Genomic DNA, 27457 nt, shown 5'->3' with positions numbered 1-27457 from the left:
CTCCTTATATAAAAAGCAGTCACATACCAAAAGATGCAACTTTTGGAGGGAGAGTCTATCAGAACAAGGAGGTAATATCAAGGATGCAGATATTTTAATTAAAAAGTAACTATTGTAAAAGATGACAACATTGCTTTAATTTGTTTCACAACATGATAGCCTACCTCTCATACAGCAAACTACTGCAAATCCACAATTATGATTAATGCAGGAACATTTTAAAATTTAAAAGTAAATTAAAAATGACATTCAATTAAAATTATGCGAGATGAACCAGAATATTGCACTAACAGAAAAGGAATTACTTCAGTAAGAAGCATTTTATAATAGATAGCTTCAGTCCTCATGTATTAAGCCAGCGAATATGGAACAGAGAAATGTGAATTGATACATGGGCTACAGCAAATGGAACAGAAATCTATTTTATGTAATACTTCCTGACTTACAGTTTTCCAGACACATTAGTCAAGGCCATAATTCAGGAAACAGTTTCAATTACAATTTTAAAAAGTCTTAAAGGGACACTGTCAACTCTTATTCTTGTGAGATCCAAAAATTTTAATATCGATAGAACCTTGCAGTTCATGCCCATGATGTTTTTAAAACATTCTTTTCAAGTGTAGTTCTCTCTGGCTTTGTCCACACTAGGAAACAGGAGTTTAGTTTTACCAGTGCTGACCATGGTTTGTCCTTGTTAACATTTACAGCAGGGGTGAGCAAACTACGGCCTGCGAGCTGTTTTAAGCTGGCCTGTGAGCCGCACCACGTGGTTCAGCCCCACTCTGGCGCTCCAGCCAGGGCACTGGGTCGGGCGCCACACCATGCGGCTCGTCCCCGCTCCGGCCAGGGCGCTGGGTTGGGGGCCGCGCCACATGGCTCGTCCCCGCTCCGGCCGGGGGCCACACCATGTGGTTCAGCCCTGCTCCAGCGCTCCGGCCGGGGCGCAGGGTTGGGGGCCACACCACGCGGCTCCCGAAAGCCGTAGCATGGTCCCACTCCGGCTCTTATGCGCTCCAATGGGAGCTGCAGGGGCGGTGCCTGTCAATGGGGCAGCGTTCAGAGCCGCCTGGCCATGCCTCTGCGTAGGAGCAGGAGAGGGACATGCCACTGCTTCCAGGAGCCGCTTGAGGTAAGCGCCACTCGGAGCCTGCACCCCCCGAGCCTCTCCCCACCCCCCAACCCCCTGCCCCAGCCCCTCCCATTCTCCAAACCTTTCTATCCTAGCCTGGAACACCCTCCTGAACCCCAAACCTCTCATCACCAGCCCTACCCTGGAGCCCGCACCCCCAGCCGGAACCTGCACCCCTGCCCCAGCCCTGATCCCCTTCCTGACCTCCGAACCCCTTGGTCCCAGCCCAGAGCACCCTCCTACACCCCAAACTCTTCATCCCCAGCCCCACCCTAGAGCCCACACCCCCTCCTGCACCCCAACCCTAATTTTGTGAGCATTCATGGCCTGCCATACAATTTCTATTCCCCGACGTGGCCCTCGGGCCAAAAAGTTTGCCCACCCCTGATTTACAGCTAAGCCAATTGCTGAAACTGTGCTATTTCTCATTGTACACATGGTCTCTCACACGTATATATATTGCACCCATCAGTGAAGTTTGTGTGGGTCACACAGCCAGTGAATGCATGCAAGCTTTATACACAGGGATCCTAGATTTCCATGATAAAAACCCCCAAATTCTCTGATTTTAAAAAATAAATAAATTAAAAAACAAAACACATAAAAATCCATGTTTTCCACCATTAAAATGAAACGCTGAACGTTAGTTCCATAGCCACACTATATATAAGTATCAGTTGAACACATTTTATTGATATATTTGCAATTTTTAAGCAAGTTCAAAGCCTACCAGTGCCATCAATCATTGTAATAAAATAAAATTAATAGAACTGCAATTTGTATTTGTCTACCTTCAAACGTAATTTACAGCCTTGCTACATAAAGTACAGAACAGCACATTACCATCAATGTGAAATTAGTCCCTGCCAAACTCACTGGCACAGTCTTTAGGGGTGATTTTTAAAGTTTTTGGCACCTTTTCATAAAAAACGGTTACTCACCTTTGTAACTGTTGTTCTTCGAGATGTGTTGCTCATATCCATTCCAATTAGGTGTGCACGCGCCGCGTGCACAATCATCGGAGAAATTTTCTACCCTAGCAACACCCGGTGGGTCGGCTGTGGAGCCCCCTGGAGTGGCGCCTTCATGGCGCTGATATATACCCCAGCCGACCCAGCGCCCCCTCAGTTCCTTCTTGCCGGCTACTCCGACAGAGGGGAAGGGGGGCGGGTTTGGAATGGATATGAGCAACACCTCTCGAAGAACAACAGTTACAAAAGGTGAGTAACCGTTTTTTCTTCTTCGAGTGCTTGCTCATATCGATTCCAATTAGGTGACTACCAAGCCTTACCTAGGCGGTGGGGTCGGAGAGAGACATCGCTGTGTGTAAAACAGCTGATCTGAATGCAGCATTGTCTCTGGACTGCAATACTAGCGCATAGTGAGCGGCGAAGGTGTGTACCGATGACCAAACCGCTGCTCTACAAATATCCTGGATCGGGACATGAGCCAGGAAGGCAGTCGAGGAGGCTTAGGCCCTCGTGTAGTGGGTGGTGAGGCGCGGCGTCGGGACACCGGCCAGGTTGTAGCAGGCACGAATGCAGGACGTAATCCAAGAGGAGGGATGTTGTGAGAGACGGGTAAGCCTTTCATCCGGTCGGCCACTGCAACGAAGAGTTGTGTCGACTTCCTAAACGGCTTTGTACGCTCAATATAGAAAGCCAGGGCTCTGCGTACATCCAAGGAGTGCATACGCTGGTCTTGACGGGTAGCGTGCGGCTTAGGATGGAAGACCGGAAGAAATATATCCTGGTTCACATGAAAAGGTGAAACTACCTTGGGAAGAAAGGCAGGCTGGGGGCGAAGCTGCACCTTGTCTTTATGGAAAACTGTATATGTAGGCTCAGACGTAAGGGCCCTGATTTCAGAAACATGCCATGCTGAAGTGATGGCTACAAGGAAGACTGTCTTCCAAGATAGGTACATGAGTGAGCAGGTAGCCAATGGCTTGAACAGGGGCCCTGTGAGCTTGGAGAGAACCAGGTTAAGATCCCACGCCGGAACGGGTTGGCGTTGCTGTGGGTACAGTCGCTCTAAGCCCTTAAGGAATCTGACGACCATTGGGTTAGAGAAGACCAAGGAAGCGGGTCCTCCTGGGTGGAATGCCGATATAGTGGCCAGGTGAACCCTGATTGAAGATATCGTCAAGCCCTGCTGTTTCAGGGATAAGAGATATTCGAGCACAAGGGGGATAGACGCCTGCAAGGGGGGCGTGGCTCGCTGCTTGCACCAACAGGAGAAACGCTTCCATTTGGCTAAGTAGGTGGTCCGTGTAGAGGGCTTTCTACTTCCCAGCAGAATCTGTTGCACGGGATGCGAGCATTGCAGAATCTGTTGCATCTGTCTGATTCAGCCATGGAGCATCCACGCCGTGAGGTGGAGCGACTGCAGGTCGGGGTGACAGAGTCGGCCGTGGTCCTGAGAGATCAGATCTGGGCACAGGGGAAGCATGATCGGTGTTTGAACCGATCGCTCCAGAAGCGTGGTGTACCAGTGCTGTCTTGGCCAAGCTGGAGCGATTAGAATCACACGTGCCTGGTCTCTGTGTAGCTTGAGCAGTACCCTGTGGACCAGTGGGAATGGAGGAAAAGCGTAGAACAGCTGGTCCTTCCACGTTAGAAGGAAAGCGTCCGACAGGGAGCCTGGAGATCGCCCTTGTAGGGAGCAGAACGAGTGGCACTTCCTGTTGGCTCGAGATGCGAACAGGTTGACCTGGGGAAATCCCCAGCTCTGGAAGACGGAATAGATGATGTCTGGACGAATCGACCACTCATGCGTCTGGAAGGACCTGCTGAGACGGTCCGCTAGCGTGTTCTGGACTCCAGGGAGGAACGATGCTGGGAGATGTATCGAGTGGACAATGCAGAACTCCCACAGGCGGATAGCCTCTAGGCATAGGAAAGACGATCAGGCTCCTCCTTGCTTGTTGATGTAGAACAAGGCCGTGGTGTTGTCGGTGAGGATTGACACGCAACGGCCATGTAGGAGACCGAGAAATGCCTGACAGGCTAGGCGCACCGCCATCAGCTCTCGAACATTGATGTGCAGAGCTAGTTGGGATGCGGTCCACAGGCCCTGGGTATGGTGCTCCCCGAGGTGAGCGCCCAACCTAGAGATGAAGCGTCGGTGACCAGGCGCAGGGAGGGTTGTGGGGCGTGAAACGGCACTCCTGCGCAAACCGCCTTGTGATCCAACCACCAGGTGAGAGAGGTCAAGACCGAGTTTGGAACCGTGACCACCATGTTCAGGTTGTCCCGATAAGGACGGTACACTGATGATACCCAGGCCTGAAGTGGGCAAAGCCGAAGTCTGGCATGCCTGGTTACGTAAGTACAAGAGGCTATGTGACCCAACAGGCCGAGGCACATCCTTATTGTGGTAATCGGGAAGGCCTGGAGCCCTCGAATGATGCTTGTGATGGTGTGAAACTGATTGTCTGGTAGAAGAGCTTGGGCGAGTCTGGAGTCTAGGACTGCCCCGATAAACTCTATTCTCTGGGTTGGCTCCAGAGTGGACTTCTCTTTGTTGAGTAGGATGCCTAACTTGTGGAATGTTTGTAGTATTATCTGAACGTAGGCTTGAATTTGCTCCCTGGTGCGGCTGTGCACCAGCCAATTGTCTAGATACGGGAACACCTGTATCCTTTGCCGACGAAGGTGTGCTGCAACGACAGCCATACATTTTGTGAACACTCTCAGAGCGGCGGACAAGCCCAAGGGAAGGACGGCAAATTGGTAGTGCACCTTGTTTACTACAAATCGAAGGAAGCGCCTGTGTGGTAGATTGCTATGTGAAAATATGCGTCCTTCATGTTGAGGGTGGCGAACCAGTCTCCGGGATCCAGGGAAGGGATGATGGTCTCCAAGGAGACCATGCGGAACTTCAACTTTACTATGAATTTGTTGAGTCTGCGTAAGTCTAAAATGGGTCGCAGACCCCCTTTTGACTTGGGGATCAGGAAGTAGCGGGAATAAAACCCCCTGCCCCTTAACTCTGGTGGCACCTCCTCTATGGCTCCCATAGAGAGGAGGCCAAAAACCTCCTGTATAAGGAGATGCTTGTGAGAAGGGTCCCTGAAGAGGGACAGGGAGGGGGGTTGAGAGGGGGGGAACGAAGAAAACTGTAGAGCGTATCCCCTCTCCACCGTGTGAAGGTCTCAACAGTCTGATATTATGAGGGACCAAGTGCGGTAGAAACGGGAGAGGCGATCCCGAAAGGAAGGAGATGGATCCTGGGTAGTGGCTGGGGCGCCGTCCTCGAGCGCACCTTCAAAAGTTTTGTCTAGGACCCGAAGGTGGACCCTGGTTCTGACCGGGTTGAGGGGTGGTCGACCTTCGCCTACCACCTCGTCCCCGCCTTCTGGCGAAGTCCTGTTTCGGACGAGGCGGGGAAGGGTAGAACCTTTGAGGCTGGGGCCTAAAGGGTCTGCGCTGGAGCCCTGGGACATGCATCCCCAGGGAGTGCATGATGGTTCTCGAGTCCTTGAGGCTCTGTAATTGAGAGTCCGTCTTCTCCGAGAACAACCCCTGGCCCTCGAAAGGTAAATCCTGCAGGATCTGCTGCAGTTCTGGCGGCAAGCCCGAAACCTGGAGCCAGGAGACGCGTCACATGGCGATGCCCGATGCTAGCGTCCTGGCGGCCGAGTCTGCTATGTCCAAGGAGGCTTGTAAGGAGGTCCTAGCCACCTTCTTACCCTCCTCCACTAAGGCCCCGAACTCCTCCCTTGAGTCCTGGGGAACCAACTCTTTGAATTTACCCATGGAGTTCCATGAGTTGTAACTGTAGAGGCTCAAGAGCGCCTGTTGGTTTGCGGCTCTGAGCTGCAGACCCCCCGCCGAGTACACCTTATGCCCGAACAAATCGAATCACTTAGCGTCCTTCGATTTGGGTGCTGCCGCCTGCTGGCCATGACGCTCTCTTGCATTCACCGAAGACACAACCAGTGAGCACAGTGGAGGATGGGTATATAAGTACTCATTGTCCTTGGAGGGGACGAAGTACTTCCTTCTCTACCCCTCTGGCTGTGAGTGGAATGGAGGCAGGGGTTTGCCATATGGTAGTAGCATTAGCCTGAATCGTCTGAATCAGTGGTAATGCCACCCGGGATGGGGCATCAGCCGACAGGATACTCACCACCGGGTCCTGCACCTCTACTATCTCCTCCGCCTGGAGGTCCATATTACACGCCACCCTACGTAATAGGTCCTGGTAGGCACGAAGATCTATTGGGGGTGGGCCCGAGGCTGTTGTGCCCACCACCGCCTCATCTGGGGAAGATGAGGAGGATGCCTCCGGGGGCAAGGGGTCTAAAGGGGTCCTGTTCTAAGGGTTCCTGAAGCGGAGGATCCCCTGCCCCGGGGTCCATGGCCTGAGGTGGTGTAGGCACGGGAGCCTCCATGCCCCCTGGGGGAGGGGCGGGAGATGGTGGCCTCCGGGACTCTGGGTTCAGAGCGTGCCGAGCGAGAGGCTGATGGTGGAGCCCCTTGCGCCTGGTGATACGCCCACGGGGTCCAGCAAGACTAATGCGTAGGGTCCTGCGCAGGGTCCTCTGTCCCCTCCTGCCAGTGACCCAAGTCAGCGGCAGCCCGACCCTGAGGAGGATATGCTGATCACGAAGCCCCGTCGGAGGAGCGAGATGCGGATCTCTAAGGCCAAGGCGGTGCCGAACACGGCTGAATGGGCTCGGTGGGATACGGTGCCGATCAGTGCCGGTCCGTAGGCGAGCGGTCCCTGCGCGGTGCTGGTGAGCCATGTCGGTGCTGAGACCCTGATCTGGACTGAGACGAGGATGACTGCCTGTAGACGTGGTAGCGGAAGCGGCCCCTCGAACTGGAGCGGTGCTCGGACCGGTGCCGAGAACTACGTCGTGACTCTGATCGGTACCGATGATTCTGACGGTGCCGAGACGTAGATTGGTGTCATGAACAGGACCTAGGTCGCGAGTACGACCAGTGCCAGGGTGAAAGTCGGCACCGGGACTGCGAGCGGCGTCGGGACCTTCTCCGAGACCTGGAGCGGTGCCGTGAGTCCACGCTTGGAGATGGCGGGCGTACCAGAGCAGGCTTGCCCCTGGATTGCACTGTGTGAGGAGCGGGCGGTGCCGCGGGTTGAGATGGCGCCGGCTCCGTGAGCGCGATAAGGTCTTTTGCCGTCGCAAAGGTCTCCGGAGTCGACGGGAGACAGGGCTCCACCACTGATCGAGGTGGTGAGTCAGTCCACACCGGACTCAATGGCCCCGGTGCCGGAGTCAACGGTGTAGCCGATATCTGCGACTTCCAGCACTCTAAAGTTGGACACGGCTCTACCACTGGTACCGGGGGAGCCAGCGTCTGCAGGACAGCAGTCCCCTACATCTTGCGGGATTTCTTATGCCCCGGAGACAGGGAATGGCGCCGGGGCCCTTGTGATGGCCACGGTGCCGAAGGAGGCCGGTGCCATGAGGCCTTATCCGCGTCTGCTCGCGGTGTAGTACCGGTCGGTGCCGCAGGGGCGCTGCGCACCGAGGCGCTCAGTGCCGGAACTTGGCGCGCTGAGGGAGGATCTGGGCTAAGTGCCGCCTCCATGAGGAGCTGCCTAAGCCTAAAGTCCTGCTCCTTTTTGGTCCTTGGTCTGAAAGCCTTACAGATCTTGCACTTATCTGTCTGGTGGGACTCTCCTAGACACTTCAGACACGAGTTGTGAGGATCTCCTGTTGGCATAGGCTTAGCACAGGACGCATACGGCTTAAAGCCAGGATCCTTGGGCATGAGCCCGGCTATGCGCTGGGGGGAAAAGGGGGAGAAGAAGCCCCCTTAACCCCCGCTAACTATTTATAACTATTTAACAATGAACAGGAATAACTATCTAAAGACTATACAACAACTATAACTACAACTATCTACAAGAATTGACAGGATAAGCTAGGGAGAGTGGAGAACAGCTATGCCGCGCTCCACAGTTCCAACGACTGTCGGGGCGGTAAGAAGGAACTGAGGGGGCGCTGGGTCAGCTGGAGTATATATCCAGCGCCATGAAGGCGCCACTGCAGGGGGCTCCACAGCCGATCCACCGGGTGTTGCTAGGATAGAAAATTTCTCCGACGATCATGCATGCGGCGCGCGCACACCTAATTGGAATCGATATGAGCAAGCACTCGAAGAAGAACTTTAATTACTCACGTCTGGAGGCTGAAGTGAAATTTGAGATGCATTAAAACACAAACCCCTATAGGCTGTTGAGAAACCTCTATACGCCGGAAGCACTTAGCCTCTCTGTGCCTCAGCTCCCCATCTGTGAAATGGGGATAACAGCACTGCTCTTCTGCACAGGATGCTGTGAGGATAAATACATTGAAGGTTGTGAGGCACTCAGATACTGTGGTGATGGGGGCCATAAAAATACCTAACAGATAGACGTTATTATTTCATGGGTGCTCATTAAGAGGTGCAGAGATACCTGGTTTACTCAGCAAATACTTTCAGAAAGCATATAGAGTTCAAAGCTGCTTCAAGGATATGACAAACAGCACTTAACCTCATACTTAGAGCTCACTCAACTATTTTGTTACGAAGCTAGCCCTCTTTTAAATTTAGGAAATTGTTCACAAACCGATACAATTTTCTTTCAATATTTGTGTGAGGCCAGTGGATTCACAACTACTTTACACTGATCCTTTGGCCATTCCCTAAGCATTTTTTTAAATCTTACCCCCAGGAATTTGGTAACTCAACTTTTTCAGTTTTACCAGTCCTTCCACCTTCCCTAAAAAAAGCAAACAAAAAATAAAAAGACCTACCTGGAGCTAACAAGCAAATCAGCCAAACACATACACACAATGAACAGCAGAGAATTTCTTTATAAATACAAACCCTTCCTGTAGGTAGCACATATAATTAGTGACAACAGCAAATGCAAGACCACAACTGTATCATGGCTAGTGTGACAAAGTTCCTCCTCTATCTTGGTGGGTCCTGCGCTTATTGGCGGATTTTCTTGCCTCAGAGATTCACCATGTGGATTGGGGAACAGCCCAGAGACCTTCCCCTCTGGAAGAACCCACAGTCCAGGTCAATTGGCAGGTTTGGGGGGAACCTGGTCCCGCCCTCTACTCCGGGTTCCAGCCCAGGGCCCTGTGGACTGCAGCTGTCTATTGTGCCTCCTGTAACAGCTGCATGACAGCTACAACTCCCTGGGCTACTTCCCCAGGGCCTCCTCCAAACACCTTCCTTATTCTCACCACAGGACCTTCCTCCTGGTGTCTGATAACACTTGTGCTCCTCAGTCCTCCAGCAGCACACCCTCTCACTCTCAGCTCCTTGCACCTCTTGCTCCCAGCTCCTCACACTCACACCACAAACTGAAGTGAGCTCCTTTTTAAAACCCAGGTGCCCTGATTAGCCTGCCTTAATTGATTCTAGCAGCTTCTTCTTAATTGGCCCCAGGTGTCCTAATTAGCCTGCCTACCTTAACTGGTTCTAGCAGGTTCTTGATTACTCTAGTGCAGCCCCTGCTCTGGTCACTCAGGGAACAGAAAATTACTCATCCAGTGACCAGTATATTTGCCCTCTACCAGACTCCTGTACCCCACTGGTCTGGGTCTGTCACACTAGGTAGAGTTAGATCAATGGAAAAGTCTACATGGTGGTTATTATGCAAACAACTTTGTAATAGAGTAAATGAAAGTGCCTCATTTTAACAGAATCAACAGCGTGTAACAGCTCCATTATATAATCTAAAATTCATAACCCAAAATGCTCACCTCCCTTTAAAACAGTCTCACTTTGCCATTGGTATTGGAAAGCTAGTTTTTATATTCATACATATGATAATTTACCAAAACCAACAAAGCAATGCTGAGATATAGCCTTCTATATCTAGAGAGAGAACCGAGACAGCACATTAAGAGACCCACAGTAAGCAATAGAACTTATGCATGTGCTCACAGACAAGTCAAGTTATGCAGTGATTTTATGTCCTCTCTGGACTAGACCAAGATCACAAACTCATTTCATTGGGATCCAAGCTGGATATGAAGGCCCAGGTCTTTACAGTTCAAAACGCAGTGTTTGAACTCACTGTTCTATAGCTAGCCCCAAATTTAAACCATATTCTGTGTGTTTCATTCTAAACAAAACTCAGCTTGGTTCACTAATTTATTTGTCACATAATTTATGCATATAGAATTTTGCTGTCATTTATTGTGGAATATTCTGTTCTGTGCATCTGAATTTGTAAATCTTGCATTAACAAACCATCATGGGAAGATCAAATGCACACTGTGTTGGTGTAACAAGAACTTATGTAACGGCAAACCAGAATAGAGGTCACCAGCAAAGACTCTAATAATTCCCAGATGAGAAAAATAGGACTTTGCCACAGGTTTTACAGTAAACATATAGGCCACCCAACCTACTACCCGAGGAAATCAAATATTTCAACAAGGAGTGAGCAATGCATTTCATTCTTGCATTAAAGGAAACCCACTGAACAAAAGTTATACGACATCACTAAGAACTTGCCCTTAGCAGATACAAAACAGTACACTCTGAAGGGCAAAGTCAGCAAATAAGAAACTTTTTTTGGGGGGGGGGGAACTATACGTGATTTTTCAAGAATCATACAAAAGAAGACAAAAAACAATTTGAAAGCAACTAAGAATTCCCCCATAGAAAAACTGAAAATGATTTTACCCTTCCTTCTCCCCAAAAAACAAAATCGAAAACAAAAAAATCCCAAAAGCCACAAGCTAAATTACTTTTAGTCACAGACTTTACTTTATTTAAATCTACTCATTCTGCGGCCAGGAAAACAAGAGAGAAGAGTTTCAAATAAGCAAAATGAAAGATGCATTTATTTATTTATAGAAGTGTCTGGCACTTGTCATCGTTGTAGTATCTGAGTGGCTACTAGCATAACAGAACACTTAACATCCTTCTCCCCCATAAAGAGCTCAGCATGGAGTGATGAGCTTTTCAAATATACATACTCTTGTAATTAGAACTGTGGAACATTAAAAGCCTCACAGGCAAGGCTGGAGGTTAAACTGAGCCATAGTTGAGGATCACGGGGGCTGGTTTTATTTTTAAACAAACATTGAGATGATTTGGAACTATCACCTACTTTGTGTGTGTACCATTGAGCATAGAAATAGGAAGTTGTGAAGACAACTGTGGCCAGTTACTCACAAATAATGGGTCATTTGTTCACTGCACTCTTTAAAAATTACTTAAAGCTCCACTATATAGAAAGTGTACAGAATCTGATGGGTTAGAGCCCCAGATAAGTAAGCACTTAAGCATACGCTTAACTTGGGACTTAGACACCTAAATAAAAATGGTAGAAGATGCTTAAGTTCTCTGCTGAATTGGGGCCAAAATGCAGAAGTGTTTTACACAAGCCAGTTTTCACAGTTGTGATATTAAAGACCTTTTATGGGCTAACTTTGAGGGAATCCTAAAGTACCATCATTTTGATAGTGAGGCACATACATAAAACTAAGCAACACTTTCTGAATATGACAACAAACACATTTCCAACAGTTCTGAGACTGAACCTGATTGAAGTAGTGCAAGGGCATTTCAGCAAAGGGGGGTTTGTTTTGTTTTAAAGCATCTTGAATTGTGGAACTACAGACACCATTTTGGAGTCACTTTTTCGGATGAGTACCCATGGGCACGGCTACTTTAATAATTTCCTTTTCTTTGCACTCAGAACTTCTGTTGTAGCGGAATGTCACAGTTTTCAAAGCACAGAAACACCATCTTTTTAAAATGACAGCTCTATAGGGTTACAAGGTGGGCGAGATAATATCTTTTATTGGACCAATTTCTGCTGCTACGGAGACAAGCTTTCGAGCTACACAGAGCCCTGCCTGAGGTTTGGGAAAGGTGCTTAAGAAAGTCAGGCTATGTCTACACTGAGCAGCTTACAGTGGCACAGCTGTGCTGCTAAAGCCTTGCTGCTGTAAGATATACAGTGTAGCTGCTCTTTGCTGAGCTCTCTCCTGCTGAAAAAATAAAACCATCCCCAGGAGGACAGCTATACAGTCCCTGAAATCCAACCATCGGACAGCAATCAAACCAGCAAACAAAGGGGGCGCCATTATAATCCTCAACCACGATGATGGCATGAATGAGGCCAACCGACAAGTCTCCAACACCACCTACTATAAAGAACTCAAAGAAGACCCCACACCACAATTTACCCAGGAATTTAAGGTTATCACCAAATCCTTCCCCAAACAATTCCAGGAGAAACTCTACTACCTCATCCCCCATGAGCCCACCCCAGGGACCTTCTACATACTTCCCAAGATACACAGACAAGGGAACTCAAGCAGACCTATTATATCGGGCCATAATATTCTTACTGAAGGAATACTGGGACTCATAGAAACCATTCTGTGATGGGATGTACTCCACATACTAGTCCTGATAGGCCTAAATTAGGTCAGGTGGGCCCAATCACCCAATTAGGCAGCAAATGAAGAAGACTGAGGCTGAGTGGAGAGCCTTGATTACAAAGAAGACCACCTGTCAGGGAACAGATGGGGCTTCTACAAAGTCTGGGAGCTGATAACTGATGGGGTAGCAGAGAAGTAGGCTCCAGTCACTCCCTGGGGGAAAGGGAGATGTGTTTGGAAACTACAGAATGTAAGAACCCGGGGACTATAACCCAGATCTGCAGAGCCTGGGATGTCTGACATTCATGCAGTGCCACTGGAAGGCCATGCAGGACAGCCAGGGAGCACTAAAAAGCGACAAAGCGTTCTGTGGCACCTTATAGACTAACAGACATATTGGAGCATAAGCTTTCGTGGGTGAATACCCACTTCATCAGATGCATGTAGTGGAAATTTCCAGAGGCAGGTATAAATATGTAGGCAAGAATCAGTCTAGAGATAACGACGTTAGTTCAATCAGGGAGGATGAGGCCCTCTTCTAGCAGTTGAGGTGTGAACACCAAGGGAGGAGAAACTGCTTTTGTAGTTGGCTAGCCATTCACAGTCTTTGTTTAATCCTGAGCTGATGGTGTCAAATTTACAAATAAACTGAAGCTCAGCAGTTTCTCTTTGAAGTCTGGTCCTGAAGTTTTTTTGCTGCAGGATGGCTACCTTTAAATCTGCTATTGTGTGTCCAGGGAGACTGAAGTGTTCTCCTACAGGTTTTTGTATATTGCCATTCCTAATATCTGACTTGTGTCCATTTATCCTTTTACGTAGGGACTGTCCAGTTTGGCCGATGTACATAGCAGAGGGACATTGTTGGCACATGATGGCGTATATTACATTGGTGGACATGAATGAACAGGTGAATGAACCGGTGATGTTGTGGCTGATCTGGTTAGGTCCTGTGATGGTGTCGCTGGTGTAGATATGTGGGCAGAGTTGGCATCGAGGTTTGTTGCATGGATTGGTTTCTGAGTTAGAGTTACTATGGTGCGCTGTGTGGCTGCTGGTGAGAATATGCTTAAGATTGGCGGGTTGTCTGTGGGTGAGGATTGGCCTGCCTCCCAAGGCCTGTGAAAGCGAGGGATCATTGTCCAGGATGGGTTATAGATCACTGATGATGCATTGGAGAGATTTTAGTTGAGGACTGTAGGTGATTGCCAGTGGAGTTCTGTTGGTTTCTTTCTTGGGCTTGTCTTGCAGCAGGAGACTTCTGGGTACACGTCTGGCTCTGTTGATCTGTTTCCTTATTTCCTCGTGCCGGTATCGTAGTTTTGAGAATGCTTGGTGAAGATCTTGTAGGTGTTGGTCTCTGTCTGAAGGGTTGGAGCAAATGCGGTTGTACCTCAGCGTTTGGCTGTAGACGATGGATCGTGTGGTGTGTCCGGGATGGAAGCTGGAGACATGAAGGTAGGCATAGTGGTCGGTGGGTTTTCGGTATAGGGTGGTGTTAATGTGACCATCACTTATTTGTACCGTGGTGTCTAAGAAGTGGATCTCCCGTGTAGATTGGTCCAGGCTGAGGTTGATGGTGGGGTGGAAGCTGTTGAAATCATAGTGGAATTCTTCCAGTGTCTCCTTCCCATGGGTCCAGGGGATGAAGATGTCATCAATGTAGCGTAGGTAAAGAAGGGGCACGAGTGGACGAGAGCTGAGGAAGCGTTGTTCCAGGTCAGCCATAAAAATGTTGGCATATTGTGGGGCCATGCGGGTGCCCATAGCAGTGCCGCTGGTCTGGAGGTATATATTGTCACCAAATTTGAAATAATTGTGCATGAGGATAAAGTCACAGAGCTCAGCAACCAGTTGTGCTGTGTCATCATCAGGGATACTGTTCCTGACAGCATATATTCCATCTGTGTGTGCGATGTTTGTGTAGACAGCCTCCAGATCCAGAGAGCACTGTGGAGAGTAGGCACTGCAGGAAGTACCGCCCACAAGACCCAGAGTGACAGTACCCTGCGGCCCTCTGATTGGTCAAGTGCCCTTACTTAACCCCAGGGGTTACCCCAAGAAGTTGTCTGGGTAACCACACAGACCTTGGCTTGCTGCAGTGCCAGACTTTGCCTTGTCTTCTGATCTCCGGTCTCTCCCTTCAGCCTGACTTCAACCCAGACTCCTGCCTCCCAATTCTAGCCCTGTATTGTCTCTGATCTCCAATCTCTGACTCCAGCCTGACTCTGACCCTGATTCCTGCCTTTCAATTCTAAGTTTGTACTGCCTCTGATCTCTAGTCTTTGACCCTGTCCTCACTCTTGTTTATGGCACCTGGCCTTGCAATTCCTCCAACTTCTGTCCGACAACTCCCATCCCTGGTAGGCAGACCTCAGCCCAGCTGTGACTGCTAAGTCAGACCACGTTCACCTCAGTCCCTTACACAGAAGCAGGTAGTCTATAGTTACTCCCTGGGAGGAAGGAGTTTGAAGGCTGGTAAACCCAGAGTAGGGAGGACGTTAGACATGTAGGAAAGGCTCAGGGAAAGTGGCAGCAATGTCCAGGAGGGAACAGACCTTGGCTGCTGCTTAGAGGGTCCCTGAGCTGGAACCCAGAGTAGACAGTGGGTCCAGGTTCCTGCACCTGCCACTGGTGGCACCAGCTGGGCAGGAAATTGGAAGACTGCCTGAATCTGTTCTTAAGAGACTTTTATACCCCAGAAGGGGAAACCTATGAGTAACCGGACCAGAGGGGCAAGTCACAAAGAGGCAGCAGTGGTTCCTGGAGCGAAAGAGGGGCTGCAGACAGAGAGAGAGGCAGAGAGATGGGGTGCAACCGCAGGAAGGAGCGTCACTAATCCCCAGAACAGCTAAGAGGAGGCTCCATCCTAATAGTGAGTTGAGAACCCCACGTCACACATCCTCAAACCAGTCACCATACAAAGGGCTAGCTTCCTCCAGGACACAACTGACTTCCTCCACAAATTCTGCAACATAAACAACCTCCCTCAGAACACCATCCTATCCTCGCCACCATGGATGTCACTTCTCTATGCAGCAACATCCCTCACAATGACAGCATCGCTGCCTGCCTCAAATATTTAAAAGACAATGGACAACCCTCAGATATCCACCCCACAAATCACCAAACTCGTCCATTTCATCCTCACTCTCAACAACTGTACACTCAACAACAAACACTTTTGTACTAGGATGGCTCCCCAATATGCCAACCTCTTCGTAGGCCACCTTGTAGAAGAATTTCTGGACAAATGCACCACAAAACCAATGATATACCTGCGATATACCTCCGGACAGATGACAAAATCCTTCAGAGATTTCCACGAAAATTTTAATCACCATCACTTGTCCATTAAACTCTCTCTGGAACATTTATGGCTTATTACAACAGTCTGTAACCACTCGCTCCCCTCTTTGTCCTATGACTACAGAGGTGTTAACACTTCACCTTGAATGGTCCCTTAGAATATGTGCGAACTACTTATGCTAAACTATCTGTTTGATCTTGCATTTAGCTGATACTAAGGCTTTGCCTATGCTACAGAGTTTTGTCGAGGCAAGTTAAGCAGACAATCAAAAACTGACATAATTACATTGCTTGCACATGTTCACACAACGCTTCTTCTGTTGGCGGAGCATGTCAACAGTTGGTACTCTAGCATCGACAGAGAGCAGTGCACTGTGGGTAGCTTCTTTATGTTCGCATGGCACTGACGCATGTCCTGTTCATAGCCCTTATCCAACAAGCAAGAGAAAGCTGACTGTAGGTACCGAAGTTCTTATGGCTGGAGCAGAGCTGGGACTGCACAGCCTCTTCTCCCCACAGCGCCAGCAGATCCAATAACTCCGGTGTGCTCCAAATGGGAGAGCGTTTGCTGTGTGGAGCCGCCACAGTCAGCTGGGAAGATGCGATGTGAGCTGTCCATGCTGTGCAAACAGGAAGTGGAATTTCAAAAATTCCTGGGCCTTTAAGTGGGGAAGGGGGGGGCATGCCAATGCCTGCATACCTGACTGTGGGGCAGTGGAGTTCAAACTGCTGACCAGAGTGGTCAGGATGAGCATTGTGGGACACCTCATGGAGGCCGATTATAGTGACATCATCAAGCACGGTGTCTACACTTGTCAATATAACTTTGCCGCAAAAAGCTCTATGCTTCTCGTTTTATTTTGTCGGCAAAGCAGGAGAGTTTTGTTGGCAGAAGGAGCATTGCAGTGTGTTCACCTCCTCTGTTTTGTCGATGAAAGCTGAATTTTGTCAACAAAACTGTATAGTGTAGACAATGCCTAAGTACCTTTCCCAGACCTGAGGAAGAGCTCTGTGTAGCTCAAGAGCTTGTCTCTCTGACCAACAGAAGTTGGTCCAATAAAAGATATTACTTCACCCACCTTGTCTCTCTAATATCCTGGGATTGACACAGCTACAACAACACTGTAAAACACTATACGTTTCTCTCTGGGGGACTGTCAATAGTTCCTTCTCCATTTTTTACTGCTTTCCCAAAGCTTAGTGTCCAGGACAATCACAGCCAGACCCCATGAATGTTGTTCCTTCACTTTACCAGCGACGGGACTGTAGGTTTTACTGTTCAAAATGTATCCCTCCCCCCCACTTAAATGGTGCATACACAATTAGAAAATTGTATTCTAATTATTTGAGCTGTCAAGCCAACAATATACAGCCCATAGAGTGTCCTTATTCTAACATACATTTATTTACAAACTTTCATTACATTTTGGCAATGGCTATGAATGTTCAAAGCACTCTTTATGCACTCTTTTTTTTTTGTTTTGGGAAGGTGACTAATTTGTTCAGTTTTCTGAAGAAGGTGGCATAAGAGGGAAATCTTTAGGAATATTTTTCTGGATGGTGAATATTTGTGCTCAGAATGGTGGAACTGATGACTATCTTCAGTTTAAAAAAAATTACACCGAGAGTCTTGGAAGTCTTACACATTAGAACATTTCTTTAAATAAATATTTACCAAGATCCTTAATAAGAGATAATGCTTCCCAGGATATAAATGCTCCACCACCATCATCCATGGCTCCTTGCCCAACATCCCAGCTGTCCAGATGTCCGCTGACCAGTACAACCTAAAAATGCAATTAGAAAAGGACATTTATATTGAAATATCAAACTAGAAAAGTCATACAAAGTGCTTCTACCTACTGTGCTACAAGCATTCATGGGGTAGATATGCCCCATGTTGTCTAAAGATTTTCATAGTTCTGCTTTTTAGTTTAAAACAAGCATAAATCGAGGACCACAGTACTTGCCATACTGGCTCAGACCATTGGTTTAATCAAGTCTGGTATCCTGCATCTGCTAGTGACTAATAACTAGTAACTAATGCTAAGTGAAAGGTTTAGCCCCTCCTGCATGCCTAGCAATCTTTAATGATCAGTTTAAACTCTTAAGCATGATTAACCTTATTTTAGGATGTATAACTAGTAAATATGTACTTCGATTGTAGGGTCCCCCAGGCAGAGACAGTCATTTTATAACATGTTTGTGCAATGCTAAGCACAGTGAGGCCATGGACTACGACTGGAGTCCCTCTCTACATGCTACCACAATCTAAATCACCACCACCCATCTACTCCCACCACCACACCAACCTCCAGCACCATGTAGTTTTATAATTACACTAGTCAGATGGAAATTTTAAACTAGATAATATATGAGTTTAGAGTTTTAGGAAGATACTTAAATTATTATAAGTACCGGTAAATATTTGTCAATATTATTCAGTTCTTTCTGATCCTCATAACTAAAGTATTTAATTCTAATATACTGTGGCTGTGAATGTCTTAGGTTGGCTACACACTGCAGATGAAATCTACCCTACACAAAACCTAAGCAACTGCTTTGACCAGGAGACAATTGCTTTCAAATATTTCAACTGAAAAAGGTATCCATCGACATATTTAGAGATAGGATATGCAATACATGTGGTGACACTGACCATCAAAAACAGTCTCGAGAGTCTCTGGTATGCAGACTTCATGAACTAATACTGTAGCTAGATTGACATAGATTCATTACTGTCCATTGGATCAGTGATCTGCAAACTCAGAAGATTTTAGAGAAGAGATGTAAGGGCTCTGAAGGAGACGTTAACTGTCTAGAATGTCAAAAATTGTCTGCACCACAACTTTAAAATGGCCATAGGATTTTAACCAGCAATTGGTTTTGGAAAGATAAATATTTACTCCTGGGAAATATAACTTCCGGCTGAAGTGAATTGAGGGCAAGTTTAAAAACATATTGAAAACTGAGTTTATAATAGATGTAATGCCTTAACTTCAGCAGTGAAAGAACGCCTCACTAACACTGGATGATGTTCCCTGGCAACAATCTCTACCCAAGAGTCTGACAGGGAATTACTTCTCATTCCTGTGAAATAACACATATAGCAACAGCAGGAAACTTTGAATCAGACAATGGTGTAATCCCTCATGGGATTACGGAATCCAATCAAAAAGCATCTCTCCCAGCTTCAGAACATTACACTGAAACAGACTAAGGTTCAAATGGATTGAGAAGGTCAGAGTATTTCATGGAAGAACTTTTACTTATATTAATACCAAGAATAATTAAGTAAATGCAACCAGTGTACATCTACGAAATTTTACAGTATACAACTGACTTTTAACTAACCCACTTCTACAGTAACCATTGTTATGGATAGTCCCTCTAGGAATGATCTCTGCATTGTTCAATGGTTATACACATGCACACACATTTATTTTGATTTGTAAAATATATTGTAAAAGGTGACCAAAGCTCTAGGCACTTTTTACATAAGTTACAAAAAATTTATAGCAACTCAAGCTACAAGCCAACCTCCACTGAGAGCCCCTCTAAACAAACAACCCCCAGGACTCTCACAAAAACTCTATGCCCATCCTGATATATGCCAATCCTGATATATGAGTAAGGGTTACAGATGGAAACAGTTCTGCAGGGAGTTCCCTTTTAAAATAATATAGCGGTCATTTGAAGCATCCTAGGAATCTGTGGATGCATTTGTGGACTAAGATAGTTCAGGCTATCAAGGATGTATGCTAAATGAATTTGTCACATGGCTTTCCAATTTGTCACATAGCTGTCACCTCCACAGATGTGCTACATACTTTGTATATGTACATACATATAAAGATTTTTTAAATTTGTACCAAATTTCCATATATAACTGTCTGCTGGTGCAGATAGAACATAAACATGATACAATGATATAAGTAATTTATTCAGTTTCACTAACAGAAAAACCGCAAACATCTGTGTAAAATAGCACTGGGCTACATGCGCCAATTCTATAAAGATATTTTTAGGATTAGATAGATTTCCATGCAACATGACAGTCTGAGCTTTGGCTTTTCTGCAGTTTCACCATGAAGGAACTGCCTTTCTATCACAGAATCTTTATAAAGAGCAGTAGGGAAAGAGAAATGAAACACAGGAAACGTTATTCTATTTTCTTGTAGGCCAGCAGTGTTGACTGATACCAGATGCCTATCAGTCATATACTGAATTCCTATAAATCAGGCTGCACTTAATATGAAAGCTAGGCAGAATCGCTATCTACCCATACATCTATCAGAGCACGCTCCTTTTCCATGTCTGAATGCCTTATGTCACTACAAAACAATTCTCCATGCCATATTTTCTCAGATCTACAAGAGTCATTATGCAAAAATTGTACGCAAGCAAAATGTCAACATCTCCAGTAGGAAGACAAGGTAGAAGCTTCCATTACGTGAGCCACTTTCAGACTCTTCTCAAGAAACCCTCTCTTGACACTAATACTCTTCCCAATTACCATCTTGTCTCAAATCTTTCATTTTTGAGCAAGGTGTCTCCAACAAATGTGGTGAAGGGACTCTGCTGTTACCTGGAGTCATTATTATAGGCAGTGCGGGTAACTATGCCTAAAGTTAATGTTGCTCAATCACTTGGCATGAAATTTTCCATGCCTTGTGTCTGCTTCAGGCTGCATTTTTTTTTTTTTTAATTTCAGCTAAAAGTGCTCAGCAGTTTCTTAGAATGAGGTGAGGGGAAAATATATTGTTTTGCCCATATTGAAATATTCTTACCGTTTAATTAAAAAGCTCTAGAGCCTCCGTGCTTTGGAACAGAGGCTTGACATTAGGCAGGGGAGGGAGAGTGGCCTGATATCAGGAATGTGCCCTTTGCTGCCCCCATGAAAACTTCAGTTGACACATGCTCAGTAGAGACTTGTTAGAGTTGGAAAGCTAAATTTTCCAAAGATTCCATCTGCACTGAGCATGCTCCAGTATGGAGCTGCAGGACTTTTCTTGCAATGGCTGGCGTGGCACCCTGACTAAAATGCAGTGGGTTGACTAGATGAGGAGCCAAAGGTGGAGGTGGGGCAGGAAGGACATGGGCAGACAGGTCTGTAACTAAGTTCCCTTTAAGCTGTGCGGCTACCCAGCAGTCTATCAAGTGCCATGCACTTCAGGTGCCCCTCCCCACACTGCCATACTGCTCCTTCCCTCTGCCTTGGAGCTCCTGGGCAGCTGCTCCTGGGAGCCTCCTGCTTGCTGTGCAGAGTGGAGGGGGAGGGGAGTGCTGATGTCTGGGTGCCTCCCTATCCCCACCCATCCTCTGCCCTTGTACCCCATCTCTGCAGAGCAGGTAAGGGGGACATCAGGAGTGGGATGGGGGGAGCTTGCTGGCTGCTGCTGCTTGTCTGAACAAGCAGGCTTCAGACTGGTGAGTGCCAATCTACTTAAAAGGGCAGCATACTTAAAGGGGTGTCTCTCTCCCCCTCGCTCACACACATACGTTTATCATTTAGCTAGTTATAGAGGTATAAAAGAAAGAATCAAAATCACTGTCTACCCGTGTAAGGGCCTTCTCTCACTGTGACAGTCTGAGGCCCTGTTCTTAAGCTAAGGCCTTTGGCTAAGCAGCAGAGGCAGCCATCAGCTGGGAAGCGTTTGGTCACATCCTCCCATTCCAAACTAGTCACATTGAAATAAGGCCATCGGGGGCTGTTAGAAAGGTGATCCGATCTATCACGTCCAGAGAAAGGGAAGAGCCTAGAAGATGTAAAAGGAAATTTAGTTTGATAGTTTTCTGTTTGGTAAGAACTGATTTATCAATAGACACAGCTGGGAAACCCTTATGTCTTTATAGAGGTAGTTGTGAAATCCTCACTTCTGTATTGTTTTGTCATTATAGTTCCCACTTTGCTATTGTTTATTTGCATGGTCTCTGTCTGATTCTGTGATTGTTTCTGTCTGCTGTAGAATTAATTTTGCTGGGTGTAAACTAATTAAGGTGGTGGGATACAATTGGTTAGCTAATAATGTTACAATATGCTAGGATTAGTTAGGTAAATTTCAGTAAAATGATTGGTTAAGGCATAGCTGAGAATATTACTATATAAATTAGGGGCAAACAAGAAGTAAATTGGGATTTGAAAATAAGGAAAAAGGAACTTGGATTTAAGCTTGCTGGAAGTTCACCCCAATAAACATTGAGTTGTTTGCACCTTCAGACATTGTTGCTCTCTTCATGTGAGAAGGACCAGGGAAGTGAGAGGGTGAAGGAAAAAGTCCTCTAACAGGAACATTGGTCTGTAACCATTAGAGGTTACTCCTCTCAGAACCTGGAATAGAACTCAGGAGTCGCAAGTCTCTGCATGCCTCTGCTGTCAGCAAATAGACTGTGCCAACAGATTTCATAACTATCTCTCATCTCCCTTTAGTGGCTGATCCATACACTCACTCAACTACTGCTGTCAGTGACTCTCTTATTTTAAGAGGCAGAGGTCTGTGCTGTGAATCTAAAAGGTTCTAATCATGCTGATGTATCATCTTGGAGTCAACGGATAAAATCTGTATTTTTTTCAGTTTGCTTTAAAAAAAAAAAAAAACTAAGAAATTAGATACCAAAAGCTACATTAGAAGAATGTTATAGTTGCAAAGTCAATCACTCATAACTTAGGAAGTACCAGAATTAAAATTGCTTGTATAACCTTAATTGTTGGTCCCCTTGTTGTATACACATTATAATATGGTCTTTAATTATACTACCATACAAATGTGGTATTGCTCTCAGACACTCTTTAGAATATATCATTTATAATATTAGTAGCTTCAAATATTGTCTGGGAAATGCTGGAGTACTGTATTGAAATATAGTATGTAGACAGTAGCATCCATGATCATCCCTCTCTCAGATTATTTCCTAATCTATTGGCTGTAATATAAAATATGGCCTCTGCTTATTTTGGGTTAATTTACACTGTAGTCTTTTTATGCTTTTTTGTGCCCAGACTTTTACCTTGCCCAAAAAACAAAACTAAAGGTTGTCTACCTCATTGCGGCAAACCACCTCAATCCACACAAAACAACTTCCTTTCACAATACCCTACATTCCTCATCTCCAGACCGGGTTTTAAATCTATTACCATAGTTCCTTATGTATATAACGCAATGACGTTTTGTAAATCAGTCAGTTGTCTGTTCCATCAAAGGCCTTCCTGAAATCCAGATAAATTAGGTCTTTTCTTTCATCCTTCTCCAGCCTGATAATGTGCTTGAAAGACTTGAAGTGAATTTGTCAGGCTTACTTTCATGGATCCAATCTAACTGTTCCAAGAACAGAAGAGACATTGGTGGATGAAAGAAAAAACATCCGCTATTAGCAGACTGTTTCAGGATATGCTACATAATAATTGTGATCATTCAAACAAACAGCACATTTGCTTTTGAAAGCATACAGCATTCTACACCAGTACTATCAGTAGTTCTTAGCAAAGTTTGGAGAAGATTAATTTAATTTTAAACATCTTAAGGCGTAAGAGGGATTTTATGACTAGTATTGTTGTCCCTTTTTGACCCAAGTGGCTAGTCAAATTTCGGGGCCTTGGCGATGTTCCAGTTGAGAATAGAAATTTGTGGTAGTCAGGTATTTCTTTGATGCAGTTTTATTTACAAAGAATGTACAGAGTCCAGTGTCCCTGAACACAGAAGGAACGGAGAACCTACAAGGAGTAGTTTCTTAGCTTACAGTCGCCAAGCCTCTTTTGGCTACAGAAAGCCCAAAAGCTCATTCTCATTTTCTAGCTTTTTCCAGGGTCACACTGTGTTTACAAGCTGCTGCTTGGCTTTCATAAAATCATAGACTCATAGAAGATTAGGGTTGGAAGAGAACTTAGGAGGTCATCTAGTCCAACCCCCTGCTCAAAGCAGGACCAGCCCCAACTAAATCATCCCAGCCAGGGTTTTGTCAAGCCGGGCCTTAAAACCTCTAACCCTTTCTTGCCTCCCCTTCTCTCTCTGTTCTTGTCTGAGCTTTGTGTGTGTTCTTCCACGCCCACATCCTTCCAAATAGTCCTGGTAACAACACCCAGTCGAACCCTTCCCTCCAACAGAATGGTGCTAGTTTCTGGGCAGACTCAATTAGCATTTGTTTAGGTGTGCTCCTTTAACTGTCTCTTACAACTATCTTAAATGGAGGACTCGTTCACGTATCAGTTTGAATGAGTTTTTAACTCAACCCATAACAAGGTTTCATGCAGCTGATAACAGTATGTTGCTAGTGGACAGCATTACATGGATCACTAGATTATCATAAAACAATGTATTTGTCAAAACATACATAAGCCCAGTTCTCCATTGTCTTACCTTATGAAGAGTAATGTAATAAACTACTACTAGACAAAGGCCTTGTCTAGACATGTTTAAAACCTGGTTTATTCATCCCCAATGTAATTCCATTGACTTCAGTGGATAAATTCAGCCCATAAAGTGCGTGGGTGTGGTTTTTAGTTTTGTTTTTTAACTTTGTGTTAATCAATTGCCAATTAACATAAGGTAATTAACCTTTTTATAAAGGCCACCCTAGATAATCTCCACTTCGTTGTTCCAAGCTTCAAACATTTGTGATTTACCCTGGGGGCCAGCTTAGAGTAAATCACAAATGTTTGACAGGTTTCAGAGTGGTAGCCATGTTAGTCTGTAGCAGCAAAAACAACGAGGAGTCCTTGTGGTACCTTAGACACTAACACATTTATTTGTGCATAAGCTTTCGTGGGCTAGAACCCACTTCATCAGATGCATGGAGTGGAAAATACAGTAGCAGGTATAAATACAAAGCACATGAAAAGATGGGAGTTGCCTTACCAAGTGGGAGGTCATTCTAACGAGACAATTCAATTAACAGTAAATGACCTAACATAGGACCTAACCACATCAGCCACACCAACAGGGGCTCGTTCACCTGCACATCTACCAGTGTGATATATGCCATCATCTGCCAGAAATGCCCCTCTGCCATGTACACTGGCCAAACCGGACAGTCTCTATGCAAAAGAATAAATGGACACAAATCTGACATTCAAAAAACAGTAGGAGAACACTTCAATCTCCGTGGTCACTCAATAACAGACCTAAAAGTGGCAATTCTTCAACAACAAAACTTCAAAAACAGACTCCAACGTGAAATTGCAGAACTGGAATTAATTTGCAAACTGGACACCATCAAATTAGGCCTGAATAAAGACTGGGAGTGGATGGGTCATTACAAAACCTAAACCTAATTTCCCCAATACTAATTTCCCCCTACTGTTACTCACACCTTCTTATCAACTGTTTGAAATGGGCCACTCTCATTACCATTACAAAAGTGTTTTTTCTTCCCTTGGTATCCTACTGTTAATTGAATTGTCTTGTTAGGCTGACCTCCCACTTGGTAAGGCAACTCCCATCTTTTCATGTGCTTTGTATTTATACCTGCTATTGTATTTTCCATTCCATGCATCTGATGGAGTGAGTTCTAGCCCACGAAAGCTTATGCCCAAATAAATTTGTTAGTCCCTAAGGTGCCACAAGGACTCCTCGTTGTTTTCACAAATGTTTTTAGCATGGAACAAATGTTTGGTAGTGTCCAAACTTATGCTTTACAAGGTGTTAACTAGCTTGAATTAATTAGCAGTTTACTCAAGTAAAAAAGTCTAATGAAGACATACCCTAACTGTAAACCGAGAACATTAAAAATTTTAATTGATTTTATTTGTATCTAAAACAAATTTTCCTTCAAATTTGTTTTTTTGCTTTGGTCTCCAAATAATATGACTTCACCCTATAGCCCTTTTTATTAGATTTCACAAGCATTCAGAATGGCTTTCAAATAATCAGCCTAGCTGTCTTAACCAATTTGCAGTCTTACAGATACGGTGATGTTCAGACAGAAAAAACGCTTAAAACAAAAAAAACCCCATCTATTCTATTTAATATCCAGTGTAATAAATCTCAGCTTCCAGGCTCCTGATTAAATGACATTTCTGTGCATGAAACAGAAATGACACACTCGGTTGCACAAGAATCAAAAACCATTACTGCTAAGAAGCTGACTAACCTTCAAAGCATCTCTGCATCACAACATACATAAAACATTTTGTATGTTGAATTTTACAAAACATGAAGTGATTCGAAGTCCGGCGCTACCTGAAAGTATACTTTTCCCATAAAATACTGTAACTAAACCTCTTCTTAACCCCATTAAAAGAGAATCTCAAAATCACGGAGCGGATACCATTTAATCTAAATTTGTCTAATTAGAAGCTGTTACCTCATAAGGGACATACAGTAAAGATAGGCTTGGCAGAATTAGATTTTTTTTTAAATATAATTTTGATAGCTATTTTTTGTTTTTAAGTATTTTAAATTTTTTAATCAATTTAAATTTTCATTGTTGTGGAAAATTATGGAGGGGATCAGACAATGGGTGGGGGTCAGAAAATAATTATTTAGTGACAGTAGGTGTTGAGATTAAAAAGCTAATGCTTTTAAACCATCAGAACACAAATGGTCAACATCATGTATCAGAATATACAAAGGAAATATCCTTAAATCAAACTCTAAGTTCTGAAGCAGATTTTTCTTACTTTGCCTAACTTAAATTTTGATCATTAGCTATAGAAATATATTTTTTCTGTTGGTAGATGGTGAAATTGATTTTTAATGACATTTACTGATAAAAATCTAATCCTTTCCACCCTAAGTAAAAATAACAAGACAGAGATTAGATATAATTTCAGAATTTAACCAAGTATTCTTTGTACTTAAAATTATTACCATTTTCCCATTAAATGCTGGATTTTAAACCTCACCAGTTCCATATGCTTAACATAGTTTAAAGTTTTATAGTCGCCTAACTCAATATTTCCTGGAATTCTCATATTTTAGAAAGACTGGGTGGTGTGGGTGGCCAGTGATATACAGGAGGTCAGGCTAGATGGTCTGGTGGTCCCCTCTGGGCTTAAACTCTATGACATCAACACTGTTTTAAAGATAATTTTTCCAAAAGGCATGACGATTACACAGTTAACTCCATTTTAAATACCGCCTTGTCTGGGAATAGTATGAAGAACAACATCTTAGTAGTAAACAACTACAACTAATCATAGAGGAAATATCATGGAAATGAGACATTTTCTCATTCAGAGATGCCAATAGCCGCATATTACTCATGCTTGCAATTTAAGGATTAGCACAAGCGGAGTGTGATGAGTGTTCTGAGCCGGAGTGTTCTGATGAATCATTTGAGGTAGTTACCCATGAGTCCAAAAGGTCCAGCCAATCCACAAACAAGGGTATAACCATGTGACACCCACCCCCTCCCAAGGTACATATAGAGGCTCCAGACAAAAGCAGCCCCAATCCAGTCTGCTCAATGTTGCTACCTTGTTGAGGATACGCCCAGCTGCCTGGTAGTTGTGACAGACTGCTTCTGCTCCATCCGGAGCCTGTTCCTGCCCCTGCTCCAGAGATGGACAGTTGCCCAGCTGTCTTGACAGAGACTCCTCAAATGCTCCTGTAGTGGGGTAGCTGCCCCACTCCTGGACAACAGGGGAAAAGCAGTCAAGCAAGGCTGAAGGGGAAGCAGCCACCGCTGGGGCCATGCCCAATCAG

General features: G+C 45.4%; 1 protein-coding gene across 1 annotated transcript in view; it reads right to left on the bottom strand.

Annotated features, from left to right (window-relative positions):
* CPQ (carboxypeptidase Q) overlaps positions 1-27457 on the bottom strand; it is a 275759-nt gene that overhangs the window by 90737 nt on the left and 157565 nt on the right. The window contains exon 5 of the mRNA XM_034763342.1: positions 17491-17602. Coding sequence (XP_034619233.1) covers positions 17491-17602 — 112 coding nt within the window. The remainder of the gene's footprint in view (positions 1-17490; positions 17603-27457) is intronic.

The sequence above is a fragment of the Trachemys scripta genome, chromosome 2, assembly GCF_013100865.1.
Source record: "Trachemys scripta elegans isolate TJP31775 chromosome 2, CAS_Tse_1.0, whole genome shotgun sequence".
In the NCBI taxonomy this organism is placed as follows: domain Eukaryota; kingdom Metazoa; phylum Chordata; order Testudines; family Emydidae; genus Trachemys; species Trachemys scripta.
Note: the sequence above shows the minus strand (reverse complement) of the source record. Positions and strands in the feature narration are given on the sequence as shown.